This window comes from Pseudophryne corroboree, chromosome 3, assembly GCF_028390025.1.
Source record: "Pseudophryne corroboree isolate aPseCor3 chromosome 3, aPseCor3.hap2, whole genome shotgun sequence".
In the NCBI taxonomy this organism is placed as follows: domain Eukaryota; kingdom Metazoa; phylum Chordata; class Amphibia; order Anura; family Myobatrachidae; genus Pseudophryne; species Pseudophryne corroboree.
Window position 1 is genome coordinate 596,379,942 of NC_086446.1, and position 19,143 is coordinate 596,399,084.

The 19,143-nt window shown below is 43.1% G+C and overlaps 1 protein-coding gene across 1 annotated transcript in view; it reads right to left on the minus strand.

Annotated features, from left to right (window-relative positions):
• OIT3 (oncoprotein induced transcript 3) overlaps positions 1 to 19,143 on the minus strand; it is a 54,011-nt gene that overhangs the window by 8,283 nt on the left and 26,585 nt on the right. Inside the window, exons 6-7 of the mRNA XM_063963695.1 lie at positions 17,354 to 17,514; positions 11,506 to 11,921 (exon numbers count right to left, since the gene is read on the minus strand). Coding sequence (XP_063819765.1) covers positions 11,506 to 11,921; positions 17,354 to 17,514 — 577 coding nt within the window. The remainder of the gene's footprint in view (positions 1 to 11,505; positions 11,922 to 17,353; positions 17,515 to 19,143) is intronic.

The window sequence follows — 19,143 nt, forward strand, 5'->3', positions numbered from 1 at the left end:
AAAAGTAGAGCAATTCTAGGCGCTGTGTTCGGTTCGCCCCTGCATTTGTAAAGCACCTTTACAGTGGGAAGGGAGGAGGAGACTGGCGGCTAAGTACCCGGAGTCTGACTGACTCCGTAGAGGACCATGTGAGGAGGAGCTGCTGCGGCTGGGCATGCACAGCAGCCCTCCTCTCCGATTGGTGGCCATATTTGTTAGGGGTAGTCAGGAGTGTCTGGTCTTCCGACACCGGCATACCCGTTACCACACTGCCCAGCAATGCATCAGCAGACTGTCTGCACCCGCTTCGGCGCTACCGCTGGCGGCTCTGCTCAGTGTGCAAGAGCAGAGCCGCCTGCGACGCCGATGAGCGAGTGCCCCACAGACCACCACCGTTAGCTCTGGTTGTGACTGCAGTTTTCGGGGAGCCCCGCTTCAGGCCCCTTTGGACATGGCAATCCGTAGGCAACCGCTTAGGTTGCCTAGCGGTAAATACGCATCTGCATACATAACATAGAAAGTGACACCAGAATAACCATTACAGACACGGATATATTGTCATGGAAACAATATCATGTTTTAGATGGAAGAAACAGGGTCATCAGAAGAAAAAAATAATCAATATGGAAAATCAGAGCACCAGAAAAAAGTTCCAAGAGCTGAAATGATAGTCACTGATGCATGCACACATCCAGGGCTGCCACCAGAAATTGTGGGGCCCGGGACTGACAAAATAGGCAGGTCCCCCCCTTCCCCCCCCCCTCACATCCTTTTACAAAAAATATTTTAGGCAGATATTTTGGCCAAAAATTATCAAGCCTGCCCCCACGTCAAGGTAGACTCTTTAGGCAGGTACCTAACCACTCATTAAATAAACCCTAGTGCCAGATATGCCCCTAGTGCCAGATATGCCTCCAGTGCCACATACAGAAATGCCCCCGCAGTGCCTACCAGATATGCCCCCAGTGCCAGATATGCCCCTAGTGCCAGATACATATATGCCCCCAGTGCCAGACATGCCCCCACAGTGCCTGCCAGATATGCCCCCAGTGCCAGATACAGAAATGCCCCCACAGTGCCTCCCAGATATGACCCCAGTGCCAGATATGCCCCCAGTGCCAGATACAGAAATGCCCCCACAGTACATGCCAGATATGCCCCCAGTGCCAGATAGATATATGTCCCCAGTGCCAGATATGCTCCCACAGTGCCTACCAGATATGCCCCCACAGTGCCTGCCAGATATGCCCCCAGTGCCACATAAAGAAATGCCCCCACAGCACCTGCCAGAAATGCCCCCAGTGCCCCACATACAGAAATGCCCCCACAGAGCCTGCCAGATATGCCCCCAGTGCCAGATATGCTCCCATTGCCAGATACAGAAATGCCCCCACAGTGCATGCCGGATATGCCCCCAGACCCTAGTGGCAGATATGACCCCAGTGCCAGATAAAGAAATGCCTGCACAGTGCCTGCCAGATATGCCCCCAGTGCCAGATACATGTATGCCCCCAGTGCCAGATATGCCCCCAGTGCCAGATATGCCCCCAGTGCCAGATATGCCCCCAGTGCCAGATATGCTCCCAGTGCCAGATACATATATGCCCCCAGTGCCAGATATGCCCCCAGTGCCAGATATGCTCCCAGTGCCAGATACTGGGAGCAGTAGCTTGCTGTGATCGGTGGCAGGCCGGCGGGATATGAAGGGGCAGCCGGCCAGGCGCGGTCAGTGTCACCGGCGGCAGCCACCGCCGGGAATAGCCACGGCTGGCTGTGTGTGCAGCCCGGGCCCTCCACTCTGTCAGAGTGGCCGGGCCCAGGACAACTGTACACATGGCACCCCCTTGATGGCGGCCCTGCACACATCAGTAGAGGAGAATTTTTAAGCAACATCTTTCCCATTGCTGGTGAATAGATTCAGGACAAACAAATCACTTGAAAATAGAAATCTCTCCATGGAACTTGAAAAGCATCACAAAGAGAAATCTATCTTGTATATGTAAGTAGTGTCTATGCACCTGAAGTGGGCATAGTCTACTCATGTTCTCCAACCAGTAAATGGGATCAATATGGGAGCACTAATGTTCTGCTGTGTGTTCCTAGCTTACTGTAAGGAACATGGCTGCTAAATGCAGTCAAAATGACAAAAGTGATCTTAAAACTAAGAATGACTCACCTCCAAAATGTTGTGACAAATGTAGTAAGTAGATTAGTCTTTATAATATGAATTTTACTAGACGGTTGAGCCATTCAATACACAAGCATTTCTTCATATATTCATTTAAAGTTTTTGATCCTGGATAAATGACCGTTTACGTACACACTAGAGCGATCTTGAACCAATATGTCATTTCTAGCTAAATCGGAATGACATATTGGCCGGATCGTAAAGTGTGTACCCATGATTTGCACGCTCTCGCGGTGCAATGTCTTCCGGTTGGCCCTGCTGCACTGCACAGCCAACTAGAACTTATTTTACCCTTTTGCTATGCCTCTCCACACAATGTTATTATGCAATCTGTAAACAGTGTACCCACCTACGTGTTATTTTTCATGCTTACATGGACATTCTGACTTTCTGATTCTGAAATTGTATAACATAAATAGGGCTGTATTAAGGGCCAAATGGGTTGGTCATTATCTCACCATCATGGTGATGGGTCTCTTTTTTCATGGAGGCTTTGAGCTGTAGTTCCAGGGGGATCCGATCAGGATCCTGGCAGTCGGAATACCAATGGCGGAATCCTGACACTGCCTGGAATGCCGATGCCAGCATCCCATCATGGATCAGAATGCCGGAATCCCGATCAAGGTTTGCCGGGACACCACACCGCTATGCTGTGGGGGCCGGGAGGGGGTGTTTAGGTTTAGGCTGTAGGGGGAAGGTTAAGGATAGGAAGCAGGTGGGAGGGTTAGGGTTACGCTTCGGGGGGGGAAGGTCACGTTTAGGCTGCAAGGTGGGGGGATTAGGTTTAGGCACCACCGAGGAGGGTTAGAATTAGGCTGTGGAGGGGAAAGGAGGGTTAGGGAGGTTGGGGGTAGTTTACTTATCAAATATGTGTCGGAATCCTGAGCGTCAGGATGCTGCTGTCGGTATTCCCAATACCATCTTGTTCTATCAAACCCATGGAAGATTTATGTACAGCCCATTAAGACTATGAGCAAAGGATCAAACACATAGATATTTGTAAAATTATGTGGTCTACTCTACGGGTTTGCTTTTCTTATCAACATGAGGTTGGCCTGAGGGTATCACCCTCTCTCCCCACCAAAAGAATGTTGTGTTGACAAGCAGGATTTTGGCTAATTTGTGTTGACATAGAAACTTGACACCAGTGCTACAAGTATGGCGGTACTGCGTACCGGTAAGAAATTGCCAGCCTGTAAGCAGTGCCGCTGGCCCGACCGCCAAGCTTGCAGCCGCTGCTGTGCTGTGTGTGAGGCCGGGAAGGAGAGCATGTGCCTCTCATGTGTGCCTCAGTGCTCATCCTGACTCTGGCAGCGGCATATCTCTCAAATGAGGCGCCAGTTCGTGAGCCAATTAGAGCTTGCAGACCGGCAGCTGCGGCTCCTGATTGTCTGCTGGTCCATGAGCTCTGACTGTCTCACGAACCGGCGCCTCATTTGTGAAGACATATCTGGCATGTGTGTATCTGGCACTATTGAGACATGTGTATCTGGCATGCCACTATTGGGGGCATATGTGTATCTGGCACTATTGGGGGCATATTTGTATCTGGTACTGTGTGGGCATATCTGGCACTGTGGGGGCATGTGTGTATTTGGCACTCCACTATTGGGGGCATATGTGTATCTCGCATTGTGCTATTGGGGTCATATGTGTATCTGGTCCTCCATAAGTGTATCACGCCCCTATTTTTATTGGCCATGCAACATGTGGCATGTAGCCACACCCATTTTTTTGCACGTGCACACAGTACCACTAAGAATTTTTTTCTGTTTACACCACTGCTTGACACCCAGATAGGGATAAATACCATGTCCTACATGCAGAACGTTGTACAATTATTGGGAGCCAATCTGACATTGAGAATTGTTCCACGTTGTCCTACCAAGCAGTGAAAAAATTATTTGGCTAAGACTATAATTGTGTGCCATTTTTATTGTATACACTTTAAGCATTGTATCTTACTCTTGGACTTCATTTAATAAGACTGATGTATGTGATTCTTATTGGATCTATTTTGCCTGTGGATTTGGCTTCATATCTTTACTATAGGTTATTATTTGGGTAATAATAACTGAGGGGTTTATTTACTAAGGTGCGGGTTTATAGAAGTGGAGATGTTGTCCATAGCAGACAATCAGATTCTAGCTATTATCAGTGGTGCAAGTGTGCGGGTACGGCGTACCCTTAAGAATTTAGCCGTGGGTACGCCGTACCCACACCGACGGGCCGCCGCACCTCGCCGCTCCCTGTCCCTCCCTCCCTCTGCTGCTCACCGCTGCTTCCCGCCGCTCACCGCCACTTCCCGCCGCTCACCGCCGCTGATGTGAGGGGAGGAGAGCGCAGCCTGCGCCTCTCCTGCCCCTCAGTGTCTTCGTTTAATTCAGCGCCGCCCATGAGCCAATCAGAGCTCGCGGACCGGCAGCCAAGGCTTCCGGACCTCGAGCTTTGATTGGCTCACGGATCGGCGCTGAATTGAACTGAGCAACCCACACCCGCCGCCTGCCGGACACTGAGGGGAAGGAGAGGCGCAGGCTGCACTCTCCTCCCCTGACACACACAAGACAACAGCAGCGGCGAGCGCGCGCGGGGGGGGGGAGCTTCATGTATACCTGGCACTGGGGGCATGTATACCTGGCACTGGGGGCATATCTGGCACTGGGGCATATCTGGCAAAGGGGGGACATGTGTATCTGGCACTGGGGCATATGTGGCACTGCGGGGACATGTGTATCTGGCACTGGGGGCATATGTGACACTGCAGGAATATGTGTATCTGGCACTGGGGGGGAAAGTATACCTGGCACTGGGGGCATATCTGGCAATGGGGGGACATGTGTATCTGGCACTGTTGGATATCTGGCACTGGGGGCAATGGGGGGACATGTGTATCTGGCACTGGGGGCATATCTGACACTGAGGGCATATCTGGCACTGGGGGGACATGTGTATCTGGCACTGGGAGCATGTCTGACACTGAGGGCATATCTGGCACTGGGGGGACATGTGTATCTGGCACTGGGGGCATATCTGGCACTGGGGGGACATGTGTATCTGGAACTGGGGGCATTTCTGTATCTGGCACTGGGGGCATACCTGGCACTGTGGGTGCATTTCTGTATCTGGCACTGGGGGGCAATGTATATCTGACACAGTGGGGGCATTTGTGTATCTGGCACTGTGGGGCAATGTATATCTGGCACTGTGAGGCAATGTGTATCTGGCACTGTGAGGCAATGTGTATCTGGGACTGTGGGGCAATGTCTATCTGGCACTGCGGGGCAATATATATCTAGCACTGTGTGGCAACGTCTATCTGGCTCATTTGGGGTCATATGTGTATCTGCCCCTCCCCCCATATGTGTACCACGCCCCCATTTTCATTGACCACACCCATTTTTGGCGTGCGCGTCTTCGGCGTGCGCACACTACCCGTAATACATTTTTTATACTTGCACCACTGGCTATTATCTTCCAGGAGGTGCTATATAAATGATCATTAGAATCTGATTAGTTGCTAACATCTCCACTTCTGTAAAACCGCACTTTAGTAAATATACTCCTGAGACTTTGGGGGACATGTACTAAGCAGTGATAAAAAGTGGGGAAGTGAGCCAGTGGAGACGTTGCCTATGGCAACCAATCAGCATTGACGTAACATCTAAAATTTGCATATTATAACAGTATACAGAGCAGCTGATTGGTTGCCATGGGCAACGTCTCCACTGGCTCACTTCTCCATTTTTACATGTCCCCCTTAATTGTAATTGCATAGGGAGATTGGAAACTCCCTACCTGGAGTGTTTCACTCCTGAAATCCTTTCTGTGGTGGCAACTACTAGGAAATTAATAGTGAGTGGGAGAGATACCGGGGAGTGTAATCATTTCTGCAGACGGATCAGATTGTTGTTATTTTGATGGACTCTGTATAAAATCCATGTCATGCAGACTCAAGTGAGTGCTGATCTTGAAAAGTTATTGACAGAGGTTAGAGATGATAGTATATTGGTGTGGGAATGGGCGAGAGAGAGAGAGAGAGAGAGAGAGAGAGAGAGAGAGAGAGAGTGCAGATGGATTAGGGAGTGGATCTGTTCATAACTTAGTTTAGTCTGTTACATGTTTTTTTAGGGGGGTTAATAATGGCTACCTGGGATGTGTTAGTTAAAAATGGAAACATAAGATAGGTAGAGTAATAAATGGAAGTGAGCAGAAATAATCAAGAAAAGCTGATAATGTGGATGGTGGTAAAAACAAAGCTTTTATTTATTGTTGAATATAAGAGGCCCTGTGAATTACTTATTCATTTTTTAATCTAAGCGGTTTGTGGGAGGGAAAATGCCTGTGTACACTTGGACGGCCCAAATGAAAAGTCATCTTCTATGGCCAACACTCAGAATTTACAGAGTGGTTTGCAAGCACCCTTGCCTCTGTATATCCAGTGGCAAATTTCCCATTAGGCGCGAGAGGCAATAGTTTGGGGGCGGCACTTGGATGCTTGTGTTGCTACAGTCAGCCCAAAAAGTACCAGTAACTGCAAAATATTTCCAGTCTACTGTACCATATGCCATCTTTAATAGAGTGTTAACCGATAGGATATGCATATACTGCCCCTGTAAACGGTCCTACTTAGTAAATATGTATACATAATTAAAAAATAAAAAATAATAATAGTGTCTCTCTCTTTTTTATTCTATTAAATTTGGCTATCATCAAATGTTGGCTTATAATCAATCAATCAATAAAAATAGTAAAATTAGGCAGGCGGGGGGCGGCTGTTACTGTAGTGCCTAGGTGTGACCTCACACCTAAATCTACCTCTGCATATATCCCGAACATATTGCCTGTGATACTAATGTTTTGACAAATTCCACACTCATTGAGCCCTAGTTGTAGGGGGCGCATGGGGTGCCATTGCTATGGGGCCCAGAGGCTTAGGGAGCCTGGACCCAGGTTATATAGTTTTCTACCAAGTTACCAGAATTTCTTACTGAGCAATTGGGTCTGACCTGTTGCCCAACCTGAATAGGGTGACATTTCATTTTCAATGAGTGGTGTGTGTAGTGGCTGCACAGACTGAAATAGATTGTATAATCTGATCAGACAGTTGAAAGGTATTTCACAATTTTTAGAAGATGCATTAGTGGCATGCATGTTATATAAGCATAACTCCCAACTTTTAGAAGTCCAGATGCGGGACTCCTCATGTGCCAAAAGCACACATGTACAAAGGGACGTGGTCTCATGCTCGCTGGGTCACGTCCCCCCGATGTGTGACATTATGCGTACATGTGCATGGCACCCATTCACTACTACTGCTCTGCTCTAGTAGAGGTCCTCACATGGGACACTGTGGCCTGTGGTTGAGATAGTGGGACAGTTCTCAAAATATGGGATTGTCTCACTGAAATCAGGATGGATGACAGGTATGTATAAGGCAAATTTGGAGGTGGTTGGAAAATGGACCTCGATTTTTATGTGTAAGTCATGCTGACTAAATAGAACTTCTACCTTCCCCTCCGATGAAATGGCACTCTTCATGAGTTTGAACTGTAGGATGAAGTTCTACATTTTGGAGCCTAATGTGAAATGAGGGGGATCAAAAAATAATTACAAAAATTTCACTCATATCTATGGGGGGCATATTTGTCAATATAATTTTGTGGGTGTTTGAGGGGGATCCGTTCAAATATTAATCACCAGAATGTATATAGGGGGCACTGCAGCAGTTTTCAACTTCAAAAACAGCACCCATAGCTTGGCCCATACATACACAATAGAAGGTCAGAGACCCCTTCTGTCTGGTGGTAGCACCCACGCCCACCTGTCCTATATATTGGTTTTAATTAGGTTCCTGACATTTCTTAGACTGCATGCAGAGCAAGGTGAGTCCTGCACAAATGTATATTGGATTACCAGATGGGGGTGCATTTCCGGGGTGTGGGTCCCCCTGGACTGTTGTGGCTGTTTTGCCCCAGGAGCAACACATATTAACACTTATTTTCATATTTACTTTCATCCCTATCGTGTGTTTTGTTTCAATGTAATTCATTTCCCACCTTCGCTTCTCACTACTTTACCTCTCACTAATTTACCCCTGCTCTTTTCAGCAGCCTCCCTCACTAACAAATTTTCACTTTTTCACTATATATTTTTTCACTTTTGTGTTGCCCTGGGGTCACTCAGCTGCTTCATTTTTGGGGGGTCCCGCACCCTAGATTTGTACCCCCCAAAATGTTAGGGATTTGCCCAACTAATGAGGTCACCTGGACACGGTGAGCAAGCCATTACTTATGGCTATAACTATGCGAAGAACCTCGCTTAAAATGTAAAATTTGATTGCAACGATTATTATTAATAAATTGGTAATGTTTGAATTGTGCACCTGCAGCCTTTTTCTTTGTATGCAGTTAATTTAATAAGACTGATGTATGTGATTCTTATTGGATCTGTTTTGCCTATGGATTTGGCTTCATATCTTTGCTATAGGTTATTATTTGGGTAATAATAACTGAGGGGTTTATTTACTAAGGTGCGGGTATATAGAAGTGGAGATGTTGTCCATAGCAACCAATCAGATTCTAGCTATTATCTTCCAGGAGGTGCTAAATAAATGATCATTAGATTCTGATTAGTTGCTAACATCTCTACTTCTGTAAACCCGCACTTTAGTAAATATACTCCGAGACATGTACTAAGCAGAGAAGTGAGCCAGTGGAGGAGTTGCCCATGGCAACCAATCAGCATTGACGTAACATCTAAAATTTGCATATTATAACAGTATACAGAGCAGCTGATTGGTTGCCATGGTCAACGTCTCCACTGGCTCACTTCTCCACTTTTACATGTCTCCCTTAATTATAATTGCATAGGGAGATTGGAAACTCCCTAAGCAATTACAGAAAGGATTTCACTCCTGAAATCCTTTCTGTGGTGGCAACTACTAGGAAATTAATAGTGAGTGGGAGAGATACCGGGGAGTGTAATCATTTCTGCAGACGGATCAGATTGTTTTTTTTTTTTTTTATGGACTCTGTACAGAATCCATGTCATGCAGACTCAAGTGAGTGCTGATCTTGAAAAGTTATTGACAGAGGTTAGAGATGATAGTATATTGGTGTGGGAATGGCCTAGAGAGAGAGAGAGAGAGAGAGAGAGAGAGAGAGAGAGAGAGAGAGAGTGCAGATGGATTAGGGAGTGGATCTGTTCATAACTCATAGGTGTGCGCAGGGGGGGTGCCTGGTGCGCACAGGCACCCCCTAATGTCTGGCACCCCGATCTCACATGCCTGATGCAGCGATTGCCGAGCAGGCTGATTACTGTCCCCTCTGCGCTGCACCCTGCAGGACTGCATTACTGACCGGACGCCTGGGTTAATCAAGGGTGCCACTGCCACCGGCTTTCAAATTCCCAGCTCCACCTCCATGTACAAAAACAGTGTGATGTGATGTGATTACATCATGCTGCTCGCACATCCATCCGTCACACGCCCACCTCTCTCCTTCTATGCTATGCCAACGCCAGCCACTGATGAGGAGCAGCATACAGCCAGCGTTCCTCTTAGAAGACAAATTCAATACTGGCAGACGGCCGGCAGCAGCTTTGACACGTCACTCGTTTTTCCAGCAGCAGCAGTACTAGTCTGTGACTGTCAGTGTCAGTGAGTGACTGCCTTGTAAGTAAGCTGCTGCAGCTTGCAGGGGAAAGGGAGAGGGAGCCAGACCAGGCTGAGGAGGAGAACTGTAATTGCATGAGTGCCATCAGGGGTGTTTGGTGCACACCACAACATCTGACAATGTATCTGCTTTATTAGGATTGGTACAAAGGTGGATATTTTATATGCGTTGACCATCAATAGATGGTGCTAGACACGCCCAAAAGGCGGTGCTAGACACACCCCTCCGACGGTGCACCCCCTAATAAAATGTGCTGCGCACGCCAGTGTCATAACTTAGTTTAGTCTGTTACATGTTTTTTTTAGGGGGGTTAATAATGGCTACCTGGGATGTGTTAGTTAAAAATGGAAACATAAGATAGGTAGAGTAATAAATGGAAGTGAGCAGAAAGAATCAAGAAAAGCTGATAATGTGGACGGTGGTAAAAACAAAGCTTTTATTTATTGTTGAATATAAGAGGCCCTGTGAATTACTTATTCATTTTTTAATCTAAGCGGTTTGTGGGAGGGAAAATGCCTGTGTACACTTGGACAGCCTCAAATGAAAAGTCATCTTCTATGGCCAACACTCAGAATTTACAGAGTGGTTTGCAAGCACCCTTGCCTCTGTATATCCAGTGGCAAATTTCCCATTAGGCGCGAGAGGCAATAGTTTGGGGGCGGCACTTGGATGCTTGTGTTGCTACAGTCAGCCCAAAAAGTACCAGTAACTGCGTCTGACCTGTTGCCCAACCTGAATAGGGTGACATTTCATTTTCAATGAGTGGTGTGTGTAGTGGCTGCACAGACTGAAACAGATTGTATAATCTGATCAGACAGTTGAAAGGTATTTCCCAATTTTTAGAAGATGTATTAGTGGCATGCATGTTATATAAGCATAACTCCCAACTTTTCGAAGTCCAGATGCGGGACTCCTCATGTGCCAAAAGCACACATGTACAAAGGGACGTGGTCTCATGCTCGCTAGGTCACATCCCCCTGATGTGTGACGTTATGCATACATGTGCATGGCACCCATTCTCTACTACTGCTCTGCTCTAGTAGAGGTCCTCAGATGGGACACTGTGGCCTGTGGTTGAGATAGTGGGACAGTTCTCAAAATATGGGATTGTCTCACTGAAATCAGGATGGATGACAGGTATGTATAAGGCAAATTTGGAGGTGGTTGGAAAATGGACCTCGATTTTTATGTGTAAGTCATGCTGACTAAATAGAACTTCCACCATCCCCTCCGATGAAATGGCACTCTTCATGAGTTTGAACTGTAGGCTGAAGTTCTACATTTTGGAGCCTAATGTGAAATGAGGGGATCAAAAAATAATTGCAAAAATGTCACTCATATCTATTAGGGGCATATTTGTCAATATAATGTTGTGGGTGTTTGAGGGGGATCCGTTCAAATATTAATCACCAAACTGCAGCAGTTTTTGACTTCAAAAACAGCACCCATAGCTTGGCCCAGGTAACGAAAGGCATCTACAAATAACGTTAGCCCATAGTAGCCTACTAGCTGCCACATCACATTTTTTACAGAGATGGATCCTTCGGAGACACCCCATGGCCTGTATTGACAGATGTGTCAATATGTCCCTTAGCATCTCCAGTATTGTAATTGTTTCAAATACAACCAAATATTATTTGTAAATTACGTAATTGTAATACTTGCCCGTCCTGGATTAAGTAGTACTTCAGAATTTCATCATTTTTGGAGGTAGGTGTTGCAAAACAACTCTCCACCAGGGTCTCAAGACCATTCACACGCATCAAAGGTTCAATGCCAAAGTAAAGGGAGTCTCTGAGTTTGAGCACTGGTGGAGTCTCTCTGTAGGGTTTGTCGAAATCCTTATCCTTGAATATCTCCAGGGTGAAGGGAAACGTTCCCCTATTACGCCCCATAATTTCCAAAGGCGAGTTCTTAAGGTTGGGCACATAACCCTCAGAGATTGTGTAAAGTCTTGGGAACTCGCATGTTATAGGGATCAGTATCTTGCTTGTACGAATTATAATGTCCCCATTACTCCCTAAGGTCTGCTTGGGCATTCCTGTCACTAGATTGGTAGCGATTATCTTATCGCTTACTACCTGTAACACATGGAAACAATTGCAGGTAGGTCACTTTAATCAATACATGTTTAAATACATTTGTTATTTTAGGTTTTTTTTTTACCAATACCAGGTTTTCTCAATATTATATATAAAATTATATCAAAATGTTTCTTACTTTTTGTCATAAGAGTGAATATAGGTATATCCAATAGTATTTTCTGTGCTGAATTCAAACATCAGGCATCTGTAGAATGCGTCTATCATGTAAGGATTTTGAGTGACACCCAATTAAAGTTTACATTATTACTAACAATAGTTTACAATATTTATTTATAACCAGATTTATATATAGTGCACACATATTCTCAGCAGAATATTTGGCCATTCACATCAGTCCCTTCCCCAGTGGAGCTTAAAATCTATGTTCCCTACAGCATACACAAACATACTAGGATTAATTTTTTGTTGAAAGTCAATTACCCTCCAAGTATATTTTTGGATTGTGGGAGGAAACTGGAGTACTCGGAAGAAACCCACGCAAGTACTGGGAGAATATACAAGCGTCACACAGTTACGGCCATGGTGGGAATTGAACCAAAGACCCACCAATTGCTGTGAGGCAGTAAAAAACATACATAGTAAAACAATTAACTCACTTAAAATGTAGAAGTATAGGATTTTCTGCAGTATTTTGCCTTAGGAGCATCCCTTGTAAGGGTCCAACAATAGTCAGCAGGCATACTTAGACTCCATTTGTCCTGATACTGCTTTTCCATTATGGAAATATCCTGATGGAACCATTAACCATATTCATTGCTGACTTCTCCAAGATTTGTTGGGTAGAAATCGAGGTGTGAGTCCAATAATTGGATTTTCAAAGACATGTTACATCCCTTGGTCTTGTAAGACTTTGAAAGATTGTCCACTATTTCTTCGTAGTTGTCTTCCTTATGTTTCCCTCAGAACTGCAAATACTCTTGAAAGACTCTTGTGCAGCTTTTTCAGCCTGACTCAACTGATCAGCGAAGCTCTCACCTTGTATCAGTTCTCTTATTTGAGGTCCTACAACAATCCCCTCTTTGAATTTTGCATCACTAATCCTTGGGAATGTTTTTCTTAAGTATGTATATTCAAGTCCACTCCGATCTATTGCTCCTTTGACTCATTGGGGTAAATTTACTAAGATGGGAGTTCTATTTAAGATGGGATGTTGCCCATAGCAACTAATCAGATTCTACTTCTCATTTATCTAGTACCTTCTAGAAGATAATACCTGGAATCTGATTGGTTGCCATGGGTAACGTCCCATCTCAAATAGAACTCCCATCTTAGTAAATTTACCCCATCATATCCAAAGTGCATCATCCAGCAGAATGTGACTCAACTGTTTATTATTTAGTACCCTTCTTAAGTTAAACTAATCTTCCCAGAATAGTATAATTAAAGATAAAAATGGAATTTTACTGAATAATAAAAAGCTCCCTAAATGTACTAGAAATGGGTTATATAGCGTAATGTATATTCTTATAGCGAGTGTAACATTAACACTATGATAACAAGATTCTTGACAAATCCTTTGTAATTTTATACCAAATAACTTTGTGGAACTAGACAATATAACTTATAACAGCAGCAAGTAGTCCTGATGCTTAAACACCGTTCTATGATGCTACTCATACTGTACATGGACTTCGTATGATGATGTTTGGACAACGTTATAGGTTCCGGTTAATCTGGGTTCAGTCTACAAAAAAACACGTGATGGTAAAAAGACATTCACCAAGTTGAATTCACAGAGGATTTTTTCAAGATCTGACTGTGCAAGAGAACATCCTCCTGATTGTGTGTACTAGATCACCTTTTTGTGCTCTAATTGTTTTTTTTATTGTCATTACTTTTTAATGCAATGTTATATTTTCTTTTTTTGTCTGTTAATAATAAATGTATTTTTAAATTATATACATCATCTCTTGCATTGTTTGTGAACTCTGCAGTTAATGACTTTATTTAAATTTCACAATTTATTACACATAACAGACCTTTACCAGCGCAATGTAACTTACAATTACTGTATATTTCAGATACTGATAAGTGTGTTTACATTAGCAGCAGGTGATACTATTGCTATAATTATTAAAATTCTATCACGTTAACACATACATGTTTGTGTGATATAAGATATGTAGATATATGTGTGTGCATGTGTCGGTCCGAGATTGCAACCGAGCTTGCCCATATTTTTAAAGCCAAAAAACAAGCTGTCTCTTGGCGCTTATTCGAATGGGAGATGACTATCAAAGTATAATAACTACAATTAAAAATCAGCTGCGGAGTATCGATTTATGCCTGTGTGAGCATAAATAGTAGTACCTATCCCTGTTACCACAGGAAAGGACACTTGGACAAAAATATATATAGTTACTCTGCGCTTAATACCATATGGTCCATAGGATGATTAAAAACACATGCAATATTATTAATAATTTATTATAATATTACACTTTAAAACACAAAATATCAACCACAATAAAAAATGCATATATATATATATATATATATATATATATATAAATGACCAAATGAAATAAGTTATACAACAGATATGACTTCCCACGTGATATTGACTATTAATAATATTCGATCTTAATAGACAATTTTTCACTATTCCTAATAAGAGGTGGATCAACCTAAAATAAATCAGTGCACTGATATATTTCCATATGGGGTCTCAATTAGCAGCAGTCCCGCAAATAGTGTAGGTTAATTGTCCCCGGAGGTGCTAGTCCCGAGCACTGTAAATATTGTTTTACTACGTTTGATGATAAATTAGTATGCAGTAGACCGGTATATATATTTAAATCGTGAATGGATCACACCAAGCTCACCACCAAGACGCACTTGTATAATGTTCAGAAAAAGGGTCAGCAATAGTTGAATTGAAAGGAGCCGGCTGGGAGGTACCGGACGTCTCCGTTCTCCCCAATGCTTGTGCCGCTACCACTTCCAATAGCCGCCCGAAGCCATCTAGCCGTGCAGGTGGATTGGTGTCCAAATAACGAAGTGTCCCCGGAATGAGACAAGCAGTCACCAGTGACCTCTGACGCGTTTCGTTCTTACCAGAGCTTTGTCGAAGAACGCGTTAGAGGCCACTGGTGACTGCTTGTCTCATTCCGGGGACACTTCATTATTTGGACACCAATCCACCTGCACGGCTAGACGGCTTCGGGTGGCTATTGGAAGTGGTAGCGGCACAAGCATTGGGGAGAACGGAGACGTCCGGTGCCTCCCACCCGGCTCCTTTCAATTCAACTATTGCTGACCCTTTTTCTGAACATTATACAAGTGCGCCTTGGTGGTGAGCTTGGTGTGATCCATTCACAATTTGAATATATATACCGGTCTACTGCATACTAATTTATCATCAAACGTAGTAAAACAATATTTACAGTGCTCGGGACTAGCACCTCCGGGGACAATTAACCTACACTATTTGCGGGACTGCTGCTAATTGAGACCCCATATGGAAATATATCAGTGCACTGATTTATTTTAGGTTAATCCACCTCTTATTAGGAATAGTGGAAAATTGTCTATTAAGATCGAATACAGGTTGAGTATCCCATATCCAAATATTCCGAAATACGGAATATTCTGAAATACAGACTTTTTTGAGTGAGACTGAGATAGTGAAACCTTTGTTTTTTGATGGCTCAATGTACACAAACTTTGTTTAATACACAAAGTTATAAAAAATATTGTATTAAATGACCTTCAGGCTGTGTGTATAAGGTGTATATGAAACATAAATGAATTGTGTGAATGTACACACACATTGTTTAATGTACAAAGTTATTAAAAATATTAAATGCATTCTGTGCTCAGATTTAGGTCCCATCACCATGATATCTCATTATAGTATGCAATTATTCCAAAATACGGAAAAATCCGATATCCAAAATACCTCTGGTCCCAAGCATTTTGGATAAGGGATACTCAACCTGTATTATTAATAGTCAATATCACATGGGAAGTCATATCTGTTGTATAACTTATTTCATTTGGTCATTTATATATATATATATATATATATATATATCAGGTGTTTTTCCAGACAACAAATCCAGAATAGAGGGCACTCACCAGTTCAATTTCAATATAAAGGATTTAATGGTACATCAGAGCAGATGTCTCTTTGGTTGTCCTGAGAAAGGCTTGCTTAAGCCGAAACGTCGACAGTATGAATTGGCTCTGATGTACCATTAAATCCTTTATATTGAAATTGAACTGGTGAGTGCCCTCTATTCTGGATTTGTTGTCTGGAAAAACACCTGATATATGTGGATGTCCTGATTTGGGCCTCCCTGAGGAGCACCCCCCTGGTGACTTTGATTGCTGTGAGTGCGGACATTACATATTGGTATATATATATATATATATATATATATGCATTTTTTATTGTGGTTGATATTTTGTGTTTTAAAGTGTAATATATTAATAAATTATTAATAATATTGCATGTGTTTTTAATCATCCTATGGACCATATGGTATTAAGCACAGAGTAACTATATATATTTTTGTCCATATTTTTAAAGCGCCAATCATTTACAAGGCAAATCCAAGTTGGTTTGTTTTTCTTGTAAATGATTGCCGCTTTAAAAATACAGCCAGTCTTGGCTGAAATCTCAGACCTCCACAAACCCAGACCCTTTTACATTACCCCGAGACAGTATTTATGCTAAAGAAGCTTTTGTGTTTATTATAAATGTATTCTATAATATGAGTGAGAAGGCCCAGATGCATACCTTCCATTAGTCATGGCTGAGAAAATAGGGCACGCTCTTGATTCACCCATACCATGTACAGCACCTACTAAACCAGTCTTGATCTGCCTAAACCATTGTCCTATCAGATGAGGAAATGCCCCTATAGGTTGTCAAATCTTGACTATCCTGCAAAAACTGTGACTATTGGTAGGTGTGCTGGAGTCCTGGGAATGTCAGAAGGCTTAACCAAAATACACATCTGTTATATCAATAAAACTTGCATTAAACTACTCTTCAGAAATGTTCAGTAAGCTTCTGAATTTCGGAGCATTCTCTTGCAATCCTGGGAGAGCAGACCAGCAGATTCCAGGATACGTCATCATGTCCCCCACTGCCCAATGTCCACATATGGATTCAGGACACACTTGGTTTCCCATTGAAAGAAAACATGTATCATTTTGATAAACAACAGGTATCTGGATAATTAAATGCTACTCTAGATGACACTCTGTTACCTTCCTTTTCAATAATTCGAATGGCACAATATATTAAATGCTGCGTCACTGTTTGGCAATGACTAACTTTAAAATTAAGAAGTTACATAAATAACCTTGTGTTATTAGGAAGACATAAGCATGAAAACATATATTGATCTCAAAACAATGTGCAATATTCAATGTATGTCACTATCGCAGCTACACACCTTGATGACTGTCCCACAAGTCTTCAGGGTGAAAAGGATATTGACGTGAGTACCATTGGACACACCCTTGCAGGAGGAATTAGTCAGTGACAGCTCAAGTCCCCCAACTAGATCCTTTGGGACAGAGACCTCTATGGAGCTTGGTTTACATATTACTGGAACTGAAAAGAGAAGAAATCAGAACACTGAAGAAATCTGGTGTAGAAAAAAATAAAACTGTTAAAAAAAAGTTTTACTATTCAACTCAGTTTTAAAGTATATTTTACAGAAGCCGCGGGAAGATAAATGCAGGTCACACATTCAGAAAATGTAACTTGTTATAACTTCTATCACATTCAATTGTGAGAATCCCTGGTGGTTATCAGAGGTAGGATTAAATGTTCCATCACGGACAGATCTTTGTAACGGAGCAGAACAATCACTCTCTGTACAGGTCAAGGTCGTCTACTACATTCACACCAGTACAATATTGAGCATGACAAGAGCTGATAACAATGTCTGTGGACTGTCAGGGTGGGCATTACAGCTTAACAGGAGCAGACCAAGTACTTTTTATGGGTAATTAAAAGAACTACACTTGGCGTCATACAAAGGTAACACAACAGCTCAGTGCTACTAAATTGCATTAAAAGATACATGGTTTAGACCTCATTAAGCATCACACATGCATAATCTCTGCTCTCTCCAGATGCTTCAACAAAGCTGAAGTACATCTACTCTAGGTGTATGAAATATGAATGACTGCTCTGTTAAAAGTGTAAATGTCATATCAAAATTCTACTTCTAAGCACTTAAGAGCAATACCCATTGTTCGCCTCAAATACTGATCAGTTGAAACCCATTAATGGCTTAAATTCATCATGGCCAAACTGCACTTACAAATGTGTCTCTTGCCCATCTGCAAAGGCTTCCCATCCAAGCACCGGGCGAGACACAAACGCTGCTAACTCATAGATAGTACAAAAATCAAGCTGTTTTGCAGAGAGAATATGGCAGCACAGAGCAAGGGAGAGCCTTTTAAATAATGCTGTAGGTGCGCTAATGCTCTGTGTGGTCAGGGAAGCCAAGAGGGTGTGGTATAACAGATAGACAGTGTCTAGTTAGACAGTCAATAGATAGACACCACATGTTAGACAGTCAAAAAGTCGACAGGGTCAAAAGATCGACATGAAAAAAGTAAAAGGTACAAAAGGTTGACAGGGTCAAAAGGTAGACCGGGTGAAAAAGGTCGACATGAAAATGGTTGACATAAAAAAAGGTAGACAACATTTTTTTTTGCATTTCAAGGGATTGTGTGAATAGTTTTGTCATCTGTGACCCCCAAATGTAGAAAAGCATTCCCACGTGGGGCTCGCTTCACTCACCACACTTCGGGCTCGGTGGCTCGATGCGCTTACCACAAGGTTTATAACCAACTCTATGCCGACATGAATAGAGAAGGTATGAAAAAAGTGCAAATACATATAAAATTGAAAAAACCCTGTCTACCTTTTTATGTCAACCATTTTCATGTCGACCATTTGACCATTTTGACATTTTGTACTGTCTACCTTTTTTTCATGTCGACCTTTTGACCTACTCGACCTACTGTTTTTCTAACATATGGTGTCCATCTATTGACTGTCTAGCTAGACACTGTCTATCTATCATCCGGATACCAACCAAGAGGGGTGGGTATAATTTCCTGGGCCTGAGGTGCTGAGACAGAAAAATGTCCTCCTTTGCCATGTTGAATCTAAATTACATGGGCCTGGCCCTGTTGGAGAGGCCTAGCATGGGCCCTGGCCAGC